This window comes from Salmo salar, chromosome 04, assembly GCF_965601325.2.
Source record: "Salmo salar chromosome 04, fSalSal1, whole genome shotgun sequence".
NCBI classification, from domain to species: domain Eukaryota; kingdom Metazoa; phylum Chordata; class Actinopteri; order Salmoniformes; family Salmonidae; genus Salmo; species Salmo salar.
Window position 1 is genome coordinate 26373641 of NC_138294.1, and position 19376 is coordinate 26393016.

The 19376-nt window shown below is 42.6% G+C and overlaps 1 protein-coding gene across 1 annotated transcript; it reads right to left on the reverse strand.

Moving 5' to 3' along the window:
* On the reverse strand, positions 1-11174 carry LOC106602606 (uncharacterized). Its single transcript, XM_014195344.3, has 7 exons — positions 10669-11174; positions 7153-7283; positions 6787-6954; positions 4422-4586; positions 2783-2894; positions 2411-2538; positions 1-1350 (listed from the first exon to the last, which is right to left on the reverse strand). Exons 1-7 carry the CDS (start codon positions 10943-10945, stop codon positions 406-408), a joined length of 1926 nt encoding a protein of 641 aa, XP_014050819.3. The 5' UTR covers positions 10946-11174; the 3' UTR covers positions 1-405.
* Positions 11175-19376: the final 8202 nt, after the last annotated feature.

The following is a 19376-nucleotide window of genomic DNA, read 5'->3' on the forward strand; positions in this document are numbered from 1 at the left end:
TACCAAAAGGACAACATTCATTTTTATTTATTAACAGATTTGATCACCTATTTATAGTACATAAAGGAACAGGTACCACCTGATTATGTCAAATGTTTTGGGGGAGTGGGTGTTATAAAGGTGTTATAAAGAAGAGGGACATTATATTTGTTATGAATAGAACATAGACAAAGAGAAATTCATAGGGGGAATATAGTTACACTTCAATGACAGTATTTTGGCTATGCCAGCACACCAAACAACAAGTCTATCATCTGAGAATGTGAGCGTACCCAGATGCTCAACTGAGGGATTTAGTAATCACCAAAAAACCCTCTTACCCCAGATCACTCCACATGATAACTATAATATGTCAGCTAAAGAATAGTTCCCAGATATCCCCTGTGTACATCTCAAGCCACACTGCTACGATTTCTCCCCGTTGTGAATACTCCTATGTCTGATAAGGTTACTCAGGAAGGAGAAGCTCTTGTAACATAGTTTGCACTTGAAGGGCCTCTCCTTGGTGTGAACGGTCTGGTGCCTCTTCACATAAGTCGCCTCAGTGAAGCGCTTCCCACACGTGGGGCAGGCATACGGCTTGTCGGAGTCCGTCCTAATGCTCGACTTCCCATGTTGTGACCCAATGACGTCAGAGGAGGTAGAAGCAGGAGCCAGCACCCTCAGGTGGTTAGTCTTTGAGCTCCCTCCTTGACCTCTAGCCATTGTTTGGGTGTTGTTGGGATTGTGTGCTGTGTTATAGGCTAGGTACCTCTTGTGGTGAACGCCCATCCTGACCCTGTCTGTATTGGTGGGGTAACCATGAGGTAAGTGAGGAAGGCTAGACCCAGGTCCAGGTCTTCTATGAACCCATTCACCAGGCATTAGATGAGATTCTGAAGGAGAAGACAGATTTCCTGATAGACTACCACCCACCACTCTCCATGAAGGCTGAAGCCCAGGGTGACCTGCTCTGTTCATCATGGATACTGTGGTGTTTGTATCATAGGAACAGGAGGGTCTATCTCCATCAGCCCCAGGCCCTGCTCCATCCCTGCACTGAGACTGTGAAGAGAAGGGTCTGGGCTGCAGACTGGATCCCTGGCTGGAGCCTCTGTCTCTCTGATGACCACCAGGACTGAGGATGTTCAGTCTACCTGTCCACTGATTGTGTTCTGTGTGGTGGTGGAGTCTCTGTCCCTCGTGGTTGGGTCCTGGTTCCGACTTGGGAAGGAAAAGCGATGGCTCCTGGAGCGACGGCTCCTGATCCATGGTTCTGATCCGGGGCCAGGGTTTGTGACCAGCTGCTTCAGAGGTCCAGTTTCTCCCACCAGCAACACTGGATATCAGTCGGTCCTCATGGACTGCAGGCTGTAAGCAAAAATTGAAGAGAAAAGCATAATGTTTTATATACAAACGTTTTTGCTGTACACAATATTATAAAATGTTAACCACAGTCAAGCCCATCTCTGATACTGTGATTTAAGTACCTAACAATATGGAGCCATTGGAGTTTATTATAAAAATTGTCCCTATGTGTTGATTCAAGAATTAAGTATAATGGTTTGGTTCGACTGACATAAGGGAAACAGTCCCTGCAATGATACAAAAATAACCATGTCAGTCAGCACAGTCAATGTTGTATTTAATTTTAACAAAATGTTAATGCACTCACATAATGTGAAGTACAGTAGTTTTATTGCACAAAACGACATGTGACAAGTAGAATAACTCATTATGGTAACATTATGGTTTACCTTTTGTGTAAATGTGGTACCATTGCATTGCACACATCTTCATGTCAAGTAGACATGAATTAAAGCACTATAATTTCCTAATTAAAACATCTGCATCAAACAACAGGACAAGGTTCTCAATTTTCGTCAGTGAAGCATTTTTACACCATCACACCAACCATCACCATGTAACCTACTCTGCATTATCATACTCATTCTTTCCTCAGTTGACCTTAACCAGTTCCCTACTACCTCTAAAACACTGGCAGAGTAGATGAAGCACAGACAATGCACTGGCATTGTCTGAGGTCTGGTTTATTAGGAGTGTGTGGAGGACAAAAGTCAGGGAGTGTCTGTGTTGTTGCAGGGTCCATGTTCCAGTTGATAGATCCTATAGAAGGCAGGCTGAAGGCAGCACCTGTTAGGGGGTTAACCTGAGGCACCATCAGTCTGTCTGAATCACAACTATAGGAGCAGGATGGAGCATTGCTAGTAGAGTCTGTGTCTGTTCTCTCCTGCCGCATATTGACACCTCCCCGTCCCTGCAGACCAAATCTACACCTCGCCCTGGTCTCAGCCAGTCTATTGTTATGGAGACTAAGTTTGGTTGTTTTGTGTTCTACTGTCTGTTTCTGGTTGTGGTTAACAGTGTTGTTCCCCAGCCCAGAGTTGAGGACACTGTCCCATCCACTGACCTCCACTATGTTGCCTCTGGTCCTGGCCTGCTCAGTGATGTTGTCCCCTGGGCCCATGGCTGCACCCGTCTGGGTCTGGGAATCTAAGATGGCCACCCAGTCTCCTCTGTTAGCCTCCAGCCAACCACCTGCAGGAAGAGGTTACAAAATACTTTACAATAATAGCAGAGAGAATTCTACATATGGAGTTCTACGTTTTTTTGGTCAATTACCTGGTCAAGTTCCTACATTATTTTTTTAAATGTAAACATAAGTTGTATTGATTTCATTTTATGAATGAATAAAATTAAGAAATAAATGTGTATCCAGGTGTATCACTATTCCCATTGAAGATCTATTACTGTATCTAGGCTATATGTATTTCTCTCTTACCTTGCTCCCCTATCTTTAATTCACTCAGCAGATCGATGTTCTCTGGTCCGTCTTCTATTGTCTCCTCTTTGACCAGCAGCAGATCAGGCTTCCCATCCTCCATGTCTACTGACTGTAAGAGATACAGAGTGAGAGGATGTTGAATCAAGACATCTGATATGAGCACCCTGCTATGGAGCATCATCTGATTGGGCAATGATGGATTGCTATGAATACTATGCAAACATGTTAGTTGATTTGATTACTTAACACTCTAATGGTTTGATAATTGAAAGGCATGGTCCCACACTTAAGACAGAATTTATCAAGACCAGGGGCAGTATCCACAAAGAGTCTCAGAGTAGAAGTGCTGATCGAGGATAAGGTCCCCACCTGTCTACATCAGTGGAGGCTAATTTGAGGAGGAAGGGGAGGACCATCCTGCTCAGTGAATTTCATAAAAATAAAAATGGTAAAACATTTAAAAAGTTATCCTTTTTAGATAAAATAATACTAAATATATTCACGTCACCAAATAATTCATTAAAACACACTGTTTTGCAATGAAGGTCGACAGTAGCCTCAACAGCACTCTGTAGGGTAGCACCATGATGTAGCCGGAGGACAGCTAGCGTCGGTCCTCCTCTTGGTACACTGACTTCAATACAAAACTTAGGAGGCCCTTGGTTCCCACCCCCTTCCATAGACTTACACAGTAATTATGACAACTTCCATAGGACGTCCTCCAACCTATCAGAGCTCTTGCAGCATGAACTGACATGTTATCCACCCAATCAAAGGATCAGAGAATCTAGAACTGAAAGCATAAGCTACTGCTAGCTAGCACTGCAGTGCATAAAATGTGGTGAGTTGTTGACTCAAAGAGAGAGAAAGACAATAGTTTAATGGTTTTCAACAAATTCATTTCTTCAAAAATTAAGGAGAAGCAAGAGAGAAAGAGAGTCATTTTTTTTCACTTTTAGTTTCACTTACTTAGCAAATGCAGCTGGCTAGTTTAGCCAACAAACACCCGGCTCAAACAGAGGGATACTATGTTAGCTAGCTGGCTATGACTATCTAACACAACACTGGAACTCTTCCAAGTCAAGGTAAGCTTTTGGTTTTATTAATTCATTTCCACCGGGGTCGCTGGTGTAACTGCTAAACCGCTTACTGACTATACACTAATGTTACTGCATGATTGTAGCAGGTTTACTAACGCATTAATTCTATTAGCAATGTTGACTAGGATGTTACTTTAGCTAATATGGGGACAACGATGTAGGCTATGTGTAGCGGTTATGACATGGTTTGGTTTTGAAAGTTTTTTTTGTCTGGTCAAATACAGGTGATGTGTTGTGCATTGAAGTCCACAAACGAAAGGAAAAGGTGAGAGGAAGAGAGTTTGAAAGTGAACTGTGTTTACGTGCCGTCGGGGGTGTATTCATTTCACAGATTCTGTTGAAAAACGTTTCTTAAACAAAAGCAAGCGAAACGGGGGGGGGGGGGGGGGGCACTGACCGCTACTGGTCTACATAGTCTTATTCATTATGATATAAAAGGCAAAACTGATCCTAGATCAGCACTCCTACTCTGAGACACTTTGTGGATACAGGCCCTGACCTAATACCATACAGACAGTAGTTTACAGTGGGCTCACCTCAGGGAGACTGTGTGTGGTCCTGTTCTGCTCAACTGGTTCCTCTGTGGGTTCAGGAGGAGGTGTAGTCTGGTTGTCCTCCATGACCATGTTCCCCTCAGGGTTCCCCAGACCCTCCTCACATCCCTCCTCCTTCACCGACAGCAACTCTGGACCCTCCTCCTCCTGGAACAGATTACACAGACATACACTCCCTCAGGTACGTACACACACATAGATAATAAAACACACTTTCAACATATTTTATTTTACCCCTTTTTTCTCCCCAATTTTGTGGTATCCAATCGGTAGTTACAGTCTTGTCTCATCGCTGCAACTCCCGTACGGACTCGGGAGAGGCGAAGGTCGAGAGCCGTGCGTCCTCCGAAACACAACCCAACCAAGCTGCACTGCTTCTTGACACAATGCCCACTTAACCTGGAAGCCAGCCGCACCAATGTGTCGGAGGAAACGCCGTACATCTCAAATCAAATCAAAGTTTATTGGTCACATACACATGGTTAGCAGATGTTAATGCGAGTGTAGCGAAATGCTTGTGCTTCGAGTTTTGACAGTGCAGTAATATCTAACAAGTAATCTAACAATTCCCCAACAAGTACCTAATACACACAAATCTAAAGGGGTGAATGAGAATATGTACATATAAGTATATGGATGAGCGATGGCCGAGCGGCATAGGCAAGGTGCAGTAGATGGTATAAAATACAGTATATACATGTGATATGAGTAATAAAAGCCTGATTGCTAAGGTCATTTTAAGATGTCAGGCTTGAAAATATGTTCAGCCATTTTGGCACATGTGATTTTTGCAAATTTGTAAAAAATAAATTAAAACAGAAATACCTTATTTACATAAGTATTCAGACCCTTTGCTATGAGACTCGAAATTGAGCTCAGGTGCATCCTGTTTCCATTGATCATCCTTGAGATGTTTCTACAACTTCATTGGAGTCTCCCTGTGGTAAATTCAATTCATTGGACATGATTTGGAAAGGCACACACCTGTCTATATAAAGGTCCCACAGTTGACAGTGCATGTCAGAGCAAAAACCAAGCCATGAGGTCAAAGGAATTGTCTGTAGAGCTCCGAGACAGGATTGCGTCGAAGCACAGATCGGATCGGAAGCCACTCCTCAGTAAAAAGGCACATGACAGCCTGCTTGGAGTTTTCCAAAAGGCACCTAAAGGATTCTCAGACCATGAGAAACAAGATTCTCTGGTCTGATAAAAACAAGATTAAATTCTTTGGCCTGAATGACAATCGTCATGTCTGGAGGAAACCTGGCACCATCCCTATGGTGAAGCATGGTGGTGGCAGCATGCTGTGGGGATGTTTTTCAGCGGCAGAGACTGGGAGACTAGTCAGGATCGAGGCAAAGATGAACGGAGCAAAGTACAGAAAGATCCTTGAGGAAAACCTGCTCCAGAGAGCTCAGGACCTCAGACTGGGGCGAAGGTTCACCTTCCAACAGAACAACGACCCTAAGCACGCAGCCAAGACAACGCAGGAGTGGCTTCGGGACAAGTCTCTGAATATCCTTGAGTGGCCCAGCCAGAGCCTGGACTTGAACCTGATCGAACATCTCTGGAGAGACCTGAAAATAGCTGTGCAGCAACGTTCCCCATCCAACTTGACAGAGCTTGAGAGGATCTGCAGAGAAGAATGGGAGAAACTCCCCAAATACATGTGTGCCAAGCTTGTAGTGTCATACCCAAAAAGACTTGAGGCTGATATCGCTGCCAACGGTGCTTCAGCAAAGCACTGAGTAAACAGTCTGAATACTTATGTAAATGTGATATCAATTTCATTTATTTGTTTATTTTTTGCCAACATTTCTAACAACCTGTTTTTGTTTTGTCATTTTGGGGTATTGTGATGTCATTATGGGGTATTGTGATGTTATTATGGGGTATTGTGATGTTATTATGGGGTATTGTGTGTAGATTGATGAAGGGAAAAAAACAATTTAATACATTTTATAATAAGGCTGTAACGTAACAAAATGTAGAAAAAGTCAAGGAGTCTGAATATTGACAGTAATTGGTGTAAATTTCAGTTTTTGTGGTCTGCTGCATCTCGGCCTCTGTAGTAGTTCTATTGTTTCTGACACCTTGATCTTACTTTTCCATCTCTGCAGTGTAAGAACAAGACAGATCATCAACGCCAGTGTCTAACGCGTCACCATCGCCAAGAGAATAAACCGTTCTCTGGCTCTGGTGAAATACCGGTAAATACTCTGAGCTGGGAGCAGGAGGACAGCCCAGTCTCCCCAGACCCAGTCTCTCAGATGCTGTGTGTAAGAGCCTTTGTGTTACAATTAAATTCTGTCTCTGACTTGAGGACAGCGTTCGGCATTCCACTGACCTCTGTGATGCTGTCTTGGGTCCTGGGAAGGGGTGCGGCGGAGATGAGGTCCTCCATGGCTTCAGGGGGCGTTCCAGACTCTCCAGTCTGGATGTCTCTTCTGTGTCTTGGGTCCTCCTCTCCTTCAGGCCTCTCCTGCAGAACCCCAGGACCCGCAGCTTCTGCAGACTGACAAGAAGAAATTAGGTTATTCCGGTACATAAATAGAATTGGATAACAATGTCGTATGGAAGTCTTACAAGCTCCCCTATGGCAGATAACTTAGGATGTACATGTAAGCTAATGAATAGCTGAGGGGAGACTTCCTGAAATAAATTAGCCACATTTGATGTACTGTAATTTTTTAAGTCACACTATGACACTAACCTCTATCACGATAACATGCTGGGTTGAGGTTCCACTCTCCTCATCTATTGTTATGGGTTGGTCATCTCTCCACGTGTTGTGTCCTGCTGGCTTTGCAAAGGTCCTGTGGCCTCCTGTGAGATGTCCTTCACCTGAGAGTGATTGGGGGAAAGGGGTGGTTAAGTTAGGTACTGTCAATGCTCAACTCTATATTGTACACTATCGACATTAACCACGTTTCCATCCACAGTTTTCATACAAGTAAAGTCATACCGCAAGGTTCCTCAACTGGTGGCTAGCGGGCCAAATTTGGCCCGCGGGTGGTTATGTGGCCCTTAAAGTTTTCTGAGCACATTTTTTTTCTTCTTCCCATTGTTGGACATAAGACTAAAAACACAAGGAAATCAGTTCCAATTTATTTTAATTTAAGAAATCTGTTCCCAAGTATTCCAATGAAGAATAGAGACAGGCGATCGTATACATATGTAAACCAGGTTTAAAATGATTATGTTTTAGTCAAACATTATATCTGTTTGTGCTTCTTGCGGTTCATTTGCAGTCTACAAATTATTTGTAATTATTTTCCGGCACCCTGACCATCCGCTCAAGAAAAGAAAAAAAGTGCTGTGGCTGAATTTAGTTGATGATCCCTGTCATACCATATAAAAAGAAATCACGACAGCTGTAATGGAAACAGGAAGTTTCGGTACAATTTTTAAAATGCTGACAGATAATTTGTTCGTTCGACATGGTGGGATCTTTGTGTGTTGGTAAAATTAATTATACAAGAAATGGTGGTGGAAATATAGATATAATAACCAATCACGCGATTATACTATGACTCGGGAAACGATGCAGTTTATTAGGCTACAGATGAAATAAGTGATGATGAACTTCACAGGGTGGTGAAAGTGGATGGTGATCTTGATGCTCATTTCCAATAAATATCGAGAGTCTTATTCTGGTGACATAATGATCGATGCTGGACTGCCATTTGACAAATAAAAATATTCTTGCTCATATCCATAATAACCTCATTATTTAGACTAGCCTCCCCGCACTGTATCTGAGAGCTGTTGGATAGAGCACATGTGCCAAGACCAGAGTAGGTACATTTGCTATTTAATGCAACAGTTGTGACAAAACTACCCGTCGAGTTGAAAATGTGATGAAAACACATTAACTTTTTATTTTCATTCGGTACATAAAAACTTAAACAAAAAAGTAAATTGTGTGCGCACTAAGTCATCACGCACTGATTTTTATCCACAACATGTCAAATTTTGTAATAGTCGCATGAAAATCTGTCGCCAATTGGATGGAAACCTAGCTAGTAAAATGTATTTTGCTAGCAGTGGTGGAGAAAGTACTCAATTGTTATACTTGAGTAAAAGTAAAGATAACTTAATAGAAAATGACTAAAGTAAAAGTAAAAGTCACCCAGTGAAATACTTGAGTAAAAGTCTAAAAGTATCTGGTTTTGGTACACTCACCAAAAGTATAAATGCAACATGTAAAGAGTTGGTCCCATGTTTCATGGGCTGACATAAAAGATCCCAGAAATGCTTCCTATGCACAAAAACGTATTTCTCTCAAATTTGTTAATTAGCTAAAATTGTCAGTGATGATATTCGTACTCGCAACTTTTACGTTGCAAGACATTTGAATTATACACCCACCCTACTTTTGTTTTTGCCTTAATTAACCCTGTCTTATGTAAATGTAACATATCATACTATATTGAACCAAAACAAACGCAACATGTAAAGTGTTGCTCCCATGTTTCAAAAGCTGAAATAAAAGATCCCAGAAATGTTCCACATGCACAAAAAGCTTATTTCTCTAAAATTTTGCGCAAACATTTATTTACATCCCTGTTAGTGAGCATTTCTCCTTTGCCAAGATAATCCATGCAATCGACAGGTGTGGCATATCAAGAAGCTGATTAAACAGCATGATCATTTCACAGGTGCACCTAATGCTGGGGACAATAAAAGGCCACTAAAATATGCAGTTTTGTCACAACATAATGCCACAGATGTCTCAAGTTTTGAGGCAGTGTGCAATTTGTATGCTTACTGCAGGAATGTCCACCAGAGCTGTTGCCAGAGAATTTAATGTTCATTTCTCTACCATAAGCCGTCTCCAACGTCATTTTAGAGAATTTGGCAGTATGTCCAACCGGCCTCACAACTGAAGGCCATGTGTAACCACACCAGCCCAGGACCTCCACATCCGGCTTCTTCACCTGCGGGATCGTTTCTGCACAAACTGTCAGAAACCATCTCAGGGAAGCTCATCTGCGTGCTCACCAGGGTCCCTAGCACTACACAGCTGATTTAAATACCCAACTCATCATCAAGCTTTCATAATTCGAATCAGCCGTTTAGCGCTAGGGCAAAAAAACTAAACATACACCCACAGGGCCCCAGGACCGAGTTTGGGAAACCCTGAGCTGCACCCGCAAAAGTAGGCACATTTGCTATTTAATGCAAGTACATCGTGTGTGTACCATATCATCATGCACTGATTTTTATCAGCAAGAAGTCCGTTTGGCGGATACATAACAGTAGCTAAATTTCCATCCAATTGGCTTAAGATTTTCATGAGAATATTCTGGAGTTCGCAAAAAGAAAATGCGTATTTTCCCACCAGTGGAATGTTTCCACCAAATGAACTTGTCGTGGATAAAAATCTGTGCGTAATAAGTGCACACAATGTACTTTTTCACAAGTGAAGTTTTAATGTACTGAATAGAAATCTAACGTTCAATATGTTTACAACACATTTTCACCTCGAGAGTTTTGTCACAGAAAATTTTGCTTTAAATAGTACATTTGCCTACTCTGGTCTTGGTACGTGTGCTCTAGCCAACACAGATATAGTGCGAGAATATTTGTATTTGTCAAACCGCAGTCAAGCATCGACCCTCGATATTTATTGTAAAGCAGCATCACGCTCATCACCGTGCACCTTCACCACCCAGTGAATTTATTTCATCTGTAGCCTAATAAACTGCATGGTTTCCTGAGTTCTAGTGGGAGAACCACACCATATCCTGGCGTGACTCCAAGTTTACTTGGATATGATGGTTATTATATCAATATCTGCGCATAATTAACTTTACCGACACAAAAAGATCCCACCCTGTCAAACGAACAAATGATCTGTTGGCATTTATAGAATTGTATTGTACCGACACGTCATGTTTCCATCACAGCGGTCATTGTTTTTTTTGTTTTTTTATATATGGTAGACCTATGACTTTACTGGCATAAAAACTGAATGCAAACAAGATAGTTTTGGAAAAATGCGCATATTTTCTTTATGCGTATTTTGAATATTTGCATGGACATCTGTCGCTAATTGGATGGAAACCTTTTGTCTACAATTGACAAGGATGTAAGGTATCAGTTAACATAACTTCTTGGTATACTATTTATCTCATTGATTATGTTCCATGCATCGCATTCTTTAAATTGAGTGTGATTATAGGAATTTCAGGGGAACGGCGAGACAGCTCCCTGCAAAGTGTACCTCTTGCCATTCCTTTGTATCGGTCGAGGACACTACTGGGACGACTGGTGAGCACGCGCTCCTGCGTTGTCTTCTCTGCGCGCTCCCGTGCCACATTCATTTCCAGTATATGTAGTTTCCTCTGCAATGCCCTGTTTTCTTTCTGGCTTTGAGTTATTTCCAAACGAAAAACTGCATAGTCGTCGTCTATGAGTTTACATATATCTGCCACGGCTGAATTCGCTAGCATCTCCATGATGGAGGCTATTTGAGTGTGAAAAACCATAAAGTTAGCCATTGTTGGCTAACGTTAGCAGCTAGCTAGCGTATAACGTGTATCAGTCCTGTCTCCAACGCGAATTAAAGACTACATGGGGTATGCATGTGATGCTGTGCAGTTAAATGAATCATATCTTAAGTTCCATGGTGTTTAATAAAGGTCGAAATAACAACAATAAAACCGCTAACATGGAAATTGTTCTTAGTCATTATTTACTACCGTTAATACTGAAGAGAACGGATGTTATTGGTTGGCGTCATAGCTCAGAGGGCGTGACTAAATAAGAGGTGTATGTGCGCTGTTCTTTTCTCGGGTTCAACACAACTGGGATCTTGGAAAAATACGAGGTCAAATCATGACGTCAGTGATTTTTAGGTAGGGAAGTCGGAGCTATAGAAAGTGGGCCGAGTTTGAGTTGGAATTCGGAGTTGGATGACCGTTCGAATCGATTTTTCCCAGTCGGGCTCGTTTTTTCCCGATGTCCCAATTGTTTTGAACGCGCTAAAATCGGGGTTCCCAGTTATTTTGAACGCGGCATAAGAACCACGGTACTGCTTATTTCATTCAGAGGACGAGGCGAAGCGAGAGGTTTTAATCCACCCAAAATCTGTCCACGAAAATAAGCCCATGAAGTGAGGCATTTTTGTATGGCGGTCAATCAGTCGAACTTGGTCAACAACAACGTAATGTGCTACGTGAGACTTATTTGATCTTTCTGATCGAATAGAAGTAATGTTTAGGACGGGTAGGTTGTTATGAATGCACTGATATAAGTAGACGCACGTGGCATTTAGGCAACTTTGAAAAATATTTCTTTATATCAGAGAGATTAAGGACTCATGGATATAACCGGTTTTACCATGAACATTGCCATTGAGGGCTTTCACCATTTTAAAGTAATCAACTGGGTTGGGAGCAATCAGCTAATAAAGACATTTACTACTTTAAAATTGAGAGCGCTGGTCAGGCTGTCACAGATACAAAGAGGAGTCCTCTATCTAGCTATATGGCATGTTGTTCACAGGCCTATCTTTCCTCTCATTGGCCTTCCATCTTTGAGGACATGTATTTCTATTGTTAAAGTGGTCACTTGCCTATCTTGTCAATATAATAGATACTCTTTGTTACATTACACCAGAGATGGAAGAGAAAGCAGACATCCCACTCAGTCATGTCTAGATGGGATACAACTATCCCTTTTCCTAAATGTAACCCAATTCTTCTAACCAGCTACGTTAATTATCCTAACTTTCTGCATAAGTCCTCCTTAACCTGCTACGAAAAGTACATTATGACAAAAGCTGTGCCCCTTCTAGACAACCATCACACTCCCTCATTGTTACTGTTTCAATGTAAGTCAATGAAGTAGGCCAGACCCAAATGCTATCGCATTGGTGTCTATGGGAGCCACCCCGTTAAGTAGACAGTAGCAACCATTTACTTCACTGGCAAACTGCCCGAGTGAGTTTGTCCAGCATCTTTGATTACACATCAAATCTTTTCATGATCAGTATCTTTGAAGCACAGAGCCAACTTGCTTAGAAAAAGTACAATAAATGGCCTATAAAGAATGGGTTATTAAGGTGTTAAAGAAGAGGGACATTATATTTGTTTTACGAATAGAACATAGGCAAAACCAGAGAGGAATATAGTGTTACTCGTCAATGACAGTGTTTCAGCTATGCAAGAACTCCAAACAACAAGTCTGTATCATGTGAGAATGTGAGCATACCCAGATGCTCAACTGAGGGATTTAGTAATCACAAAAACCCTCTTAACCCAAAACACTTCACGATAACTATAAAACTAAAGAATGGTTCCCAGATATCCCCTGCGTAAAACTTAAGCCACACTGCTACGATTTCTCCCCTTTGTGGACTCCTATGCCTGATAAGGTTACTCAGGAGGAAGGAGAAACTCTTGTAACAGTTTTCACTTGAAGGGCCTCTTCTTGGTGTGACTGGTCTGATGCTGCTTCACATATTTCGCCTTAGAAAAACACTTCCCACACGTGGGCAGGTGTACAGCTTGTCAGCGTCCTTGCTAATACTCGGCCACCCACGTTGTGACCCAATGACCCCAGAGGAGGCAGAAGCAGGAGCCACCTGAGTCTTTGAGCTCCCTCCATGAACTCTAGCCGTTGTTGGAATTGTGTGCTGTGTTATAGGCCAGGTAACTCCCATCCTGACCCTGTCTGTATTCGTGGGGTAACCATGAATTATAATAAAAAACCGGTGAGTCCAAATGTGCACTTCACATTTCCATATCATCAAATTCATATCATAAACACAGTAAACATTTATGATCACTATGTTTGATGTACATTTACTAGATTACATGGCATCATACCCTGGGTTGTTCTGAACAGAATAAGTCTGTCTATTGTGAAGAAAATTTGCCACAAATCATGAACCTGATTGCACTCACCTGAATACACGCATGACTCCTTCTATTTCTTTTATTTATTATAATCCTCAACGTCTCATCTTTCAGAATACATAGTCCTCTTAATTTACAGCACTCTCCTCAGAAAACCAAACATCTGCAAAAGTTGGCCAATTAGCGGGAGGGATGGGGGCAACTTCTTGTCCCGTGTGGTGCAGAAGTTCAGAACGGCTGTCAGTCAAAACCCATCCAGAGCTGTGAAGCGCTGAGCCTTAGTTCTGATGTCATTTACAGCATTTTACTGTAGAGCCTATGCTTATCTTTTTTGTTGTTGTTGTAGTTTACCCATTTTTCTCCCCAATTTCATGATATCCAATTGCGATCAAATTAGGATCTCGTATCATCGCTGCAAGTCCCCAATGGGCTTGGGCGAGGCGAAGGTCAAGTCATGCGTCCGCCGAAACATGACCCGCCAAACTGCGGTTCTTAACACCCACCCGCTTAACCTGGAAGCCAGCTGCACCAATGTGTCGAAGGAAACATCGTTCAGCTGACGACCGGAGTCAGCGTGCAGGCGCACGGCCTTCAACAAGGAGTCGCTAGAGCGTGATGAGCCAAGTAAAGCCCACCCCGGCCTTCGCCTCTCCCAGACGACGCTGGGCCAATTGTGCGCCGCCCTATGGCGGTTGTGACACAGCCTGGGATCGAAATCCGGGTCTGTAGTGACGCCTCAAGCACTGCGATGCAGTGCCTTACAGCTGCACCACTCAGGAGGCCCCGAAATCTGCCATTTCCAACCCCTATACGGGTACAAGATTTAAGGGTTATGGCACTAACATTATCCCGCTATAAAACTCCAGTATCAACACTCTTCATCCGTGAAGCATTTTTACAGACACCATCACCATATCATCTACTCTGTCTCATCATACTCATTCTTTCCTCAGTTCACCTCTTCCAGTTCCCTACTACATCCAAACCAACAGAACTAACTACAAACTAACTAGTAATACATTACATGTTTATTTATTAGGATCCTCATTAGCTACTGCACATGCATCAGCTACTCTTCCTGGGGTCCACATTAAACATACAAATACATGACAAAGTACAGAACAGTAATAGACAAGAACAACATAAGATATTAATTCAATTCTAAATATAGAGTTAGTGTCTTCGGGAAGTATTCAGACCCCTTGACTTTTTCCACATTGTTACGTTACAGCCTTATTCTGAAATTGATTTAAAAAAAATCCCCCTCATCAATCTACACACAATACCCCATAATGACAAAGCAAAAATAGTGTTGACATTTTTGTTAATTTATTAAAAATAAACTGAAATCACATTTATATAAGTATTCAGACACTTTACTCAGTACTTTGTTGAAGCACCTTTGGCAGCGATTACAGCACTGAGTTATCTTGGGTATGACGCTACAAGCTTGGCACACCTGTATTTGGGGAGTTTCTCCCATTCTTCTCTGCAGATCCTCTCAAGCTCTGTCAGGTTGGATGGGGAGCGTTGCTGCACAGCTATTTTCAGGTCTCTCCAGAGATGTTCGATCGGGTTCAAGTCTGGCTGGGACGTTCAGAGACTTGTTTAGAAGCCAGTCCTGCATTGTCTTGACTGTGTGCTTAGGGTTGTTGTCCTGTTGGAAGGTGAACCTTCCTGAGGTCCTGATCGCTCTGGAGCAGATTTTCATCAAGGATCTCTCCGTACTTTGCGCCATACATATTTACCTCGATTCTGACTAGTCTCCCAGTCCCTGCCGCTGAAAAACATCCCCACAGCATGATGCTGCCACCACGCTTCACCGTAGGGATGGTGCCAGGTTTCCTCCAGCTTGGCATTCAGGCCAAAGAGTTCAATCTTGGTTTTATCAGACCAGAGAATTTTGTTTCTCATGGTCTGAGAGTCTTTAAGTGCCTTTTGGCAAACTCCAAGTGGGCTGTCATGTGCTTTTTACTGAGGAGTGGCTTCTGTCTGGCCACTCTACCATAAAGGCCTGATTGGTAGAGTGCTGCAGAGATGGTTGGCCTTCTGGAATTTTCTCCCATCTCCACAGAGGAACTCTACAGCTTTGTCAGAGTGACCATCGGGTCCTTGGTCACCTCCCTGACCAAGGCCCTTCTCCCAATTTAAAAAAAAAAAACTTTATTTAACTAGGCAAGTCAGTTAAGAACAAATTCTTATTTACAATGACAGCCTACCGGGGAACAGTGGGTTAACTGCCTTGTTCAGGGCAGAACAACATATTTTTACATTGTCAGCTCTGGGATTCGATCCAGCAACCTTTTGGTTACTAGCCCAACACTATAACCACTAGGCTACCTGCCGCCCCAAAAGTGGTGGTTCCACTGGGAACCATCGTTCCACGATTGCTCAGTTTGGCCGGGTGGCCAGCTCTAGGAAGAGTCATGGTGGTTACAAACTTCTTCCATTTAAGAATGATGGAGGTCACGGTGTTCTTGGGGACCTTCAATGCTGCAGAAATGTTTTGGTACCCTTCCCCAGATCTGTGCCTCAACACAATCCTGTCTCGGAGCTCTACGAACAATTCCTTCAACCTCATGGCTTGGTTTTTGCTCTGACATGCACTGTCAACCGTGGGACCTTATATAGACAGGTGTGTGCCTTTTCAAATCAGGTCCAATCAGTTGAATTTACCACAGGTGGACTCCAGTCAAGTTGTAGAAACATCTCAAGGATGATCAATGGAAACAGGATGCACCTGAGCTCAATTTCGAGTCTCATAGCAAAGGGTCTGAATACTTATGTAAATAAGGTATTTAGTTAATACATTTGCAAAAAATTCTAAAAACCTGCTCTCGCTTTGTCATTATGGGGTATTGTGTGTAGTTTGCTGAGGATTTTTTTAAATTTAATCCATTTTAGAATAAGGCTGTAACGTAACAAAATGTGGAAAAAGTCAAGGGGTCTGAATACTTTCTGAAGGCACTATATATAGGAAAGCCACCAAGAGATAACAAAAATACTATTAGCACACTATTCAAATATACATATTCTTATATACAGTACAGTTAAATTTGATTTTTAGAAAGAGGAGAAGCACTGTGATACAAGATGTCTTTTAATCTGTTTTTTTTAAAGCATTCCACGATGACATGGCTCTACACATAACTGAGCAACGCATTAAATCTGTTTTTGGTTTAGGTACCATGAAGAAACCCATAGTGGCGTGTCTGGTGGGATATGTATGTCTAGAAGAGAGGTAGTCAATTTCTTCTCAACCATGAAAGACTATCATGCATGTTGTTGATGTTAGTTCTGTGTGGGCAGTTAATGGCAAGGCATGGTGCTTTTTTTTGAGCCAGCTGCAATTTTGCAAGGTCTTTCTTTACTGCACCATATTACCTGACAGTGTTACATCTGCTCCTGCTACGCCCTCTACTGCTCATCCTGTGTTGCCTTGACCTGCCGCCTCCCCCAGTGCTCTTTCCCTCTCTCCCTCTCATGTGTGTGATTGTGTGGGCGGAGACAGGTGTGCTGGAGTCAGAGCAGATCCCCACCAGCGGCAACTTGTTCCATAATCAGCCCTGTTCCATACTCAGCCCTGCCACTTCCACGCTGCCAGATCGTAATCTCTGCTCAGTCAGTATATGCTTCTAGCCGTTTGTTACTATTAGATCTTGTTATCCTGTTTTGCCTGTTTTCCTTGCCTAACGCTGTTTTCCTCTCCGCTACAGTTCTGCCCGCTCTGACTCTGGTCCCTGTCTCCAGTCCCACGTCTCGTCATCCTGCTACTCTGTCCTGGATTACCCACTCTACTACTCCCTTAGATTTCCCTCCGGACCTGCTTACCCTGTCCCAACCCCTCTCACTCCAGCCTCAGCACCTGGTTTCCAGCAACATGCCCGAGCTTCCCCTGACCTGCACTCCATCTCCCCCTTGTTTCAATAAATACCTTGGTTACTTTATCCCAGTCTTCTTGTCTGAGTCTGCTCTTGGGTTCCCCTGTTCCACTCCGCGTAACAGACTAATCAAGATGGGACAAGATCAAAGCCTGAACAAATGGTACAGTTGATCTTTGTGTCAAACGCAGAACATGTTTTTATAATAGACATACCTCTCATCTTCACAACACATTTACAAGACGACTTGACCATGATAACTGACCATCCAATGTTACTCCTAGGAGTTCAGCTTCTTCAACTTGTCCAATGGTCACATCCTTTATGCCCAACTCCAGTTGAGGTTTAGGTCTAAGAGAATGCTTTGAACCAAATACAATGCTTTTGGTTTTAGATTTATTTAAGACCAGTTTATTGTTAATTACCCATTCTGACACTAACTATAACTCCTTGCGAAGAGTCTCAGTGAGCTCACTGGCTGTAGGTGCTGATGTGTAGCGTGTGCAATCAGCATACATAGTCATTTTAGCCTCTTGTAAGACAAGTGGCAAATCATTTGTAAAAATAGAGAAGATTAAACGGCCCAAGGCAACTGCCTTGAGGGATACCGCACTGTACATATCTGATGTTGAGAAGCTTCCATTGAGTTCAATTGGATAAGTAACTCTCCAAACATGTGATGGCAGGTGATGTAAATCCATAACAAGTTTGTTTTTTCATTAACTAATTATGATCAATAACATCAAATGCTACACTGAAATCTAATACAACTCCAACTATCATCTTATTATCCATTTATTTTGCCAATCCTCAGTCATCTGTGTCACTGCAGTACAAGTTGAGTCCCCTTCCCTATATGCATGCTGAAAGTCAGTAGTTAACTTGTTCTTTAAAGAATATGCTGAGCAAAAATATAAACGCAACATGTGAAGTGTTGGTCCCATTTCTCATGAGCTGGAATAAAAGATCCCAGAAATGTTCCATATGCAGAAAAAGCTTATTTCTCCTAAATTTTGTACAAAAATTGGTTTACATCTCTGTTAGTGTGCATGTCTCCTTTTCCAAGATAATCCATCCACCTGACAGGTGTGGCATATCAAGAAGCTAATTAAACATCATGATCATTACACAGGTGCACCTTCTTGGGGACAATAAAAGGCCACTCACACAACACAATGCCTCCAATGTCTCAAGTTTTACAGGAAGCGTGCAATTGGCATGCTGACTGCAGGAATGTCCACCAGAGCTGTTGCCAGAGAATTTAATGTTCGTTTCTCTACCATAAACCGCCTCCGTCGTTTTTAAAGAATTTTGCAGTACGTCCAACTGGCCTCAGAAACGCAGACCACGTGTGACCACACGAGCCCAGGACCTCCACATCCGGCTTCTTAACCTGCGGGATGGTCTGAGACCAGCCACCTGGACAGATTATTAAACTGTGGGTTTGCACAACCGAAGAATATCTGCACAAATTGTCAGAAACCGTCTCAGGGAAGCTCATCTGCGTGCTCGTTATCCTCACCAGGGTCTTGACCTGACTGCAGTCCTGCCTCGTAACCGACTTCAGTGGGCAAATGCTCACCTTCGATTGGCCACTGGCACGCTGGAGAAGTGTGCTCTTCATGGATTAATCCTGGTTTCAACTGTACCGGGCAGATGGCAGACAGCGTGTATGGCGTCATGTGGGCGAGCGGTTAGCTGATGTCAACGTTGTGAACAGAGTCTCCAATTAGGGTGTAATCAGCCAACAATGTCTCTGGATTTTCCCTCAGCAGTTTTAGTTTGTGATGTTGTTTATAATGTTCAGAGTTTTTTTTCTGCTGGTTGATCAAATGGAATATGCCAAGCTCCTGCTTCTGTTGCCATTGTTATTTTTTGAATTTGAGTATTGATGCGTGTCAGTGGAGGCTGGTGGGAGGAGCTATATGAGGATGGACTCATTGTAATGGCTGGAATGGAATTAAAGGAACGGAGTCAAACGTGGTTTCCATATGTTTGATACAGTTCCAGGTATGCCATTCAAGCCATTACAATGAGCCTGTCCTCCTATAGCTCCTCCCACCAGCATCCTCTGATGCATTTCACTTTTTAAAATAATGCACTATTTATAATGAAAATATAAAGCTATTAATTGTGTAATTTAGTGTAATTAACACTGTACACACCAATTACAATGTCCAGAACAATCC

What these genes read in the sequence shown, in the direction of transcription:
- LOC106602606 (XM_014195344.3), bottom strand. Translation starts at nt 10,945, where the DNA reads ATGGCTAACTTTATGGTTTTTCACACTCAAATAGCCTCCATCATGGAG. An exon ending in AGCATGTTATCGTGATAGAG is followed by an intron (nt 6,955 to 7,152) that starts GTTAGTGTCATA and finishes TCTTCTTGTCAG; the next exon opens with TCTGCAGAAGCTGCGGGTCC. An exon ending in CCAGAGGCAACATAGTGGAG is followed by an intron (nt 1,351 to 2,410) that starts GTCAGTGGATGG and finishes TTTTGCTTACAG; the next exon opens with CCTGCAGTCCATGAGGACCG.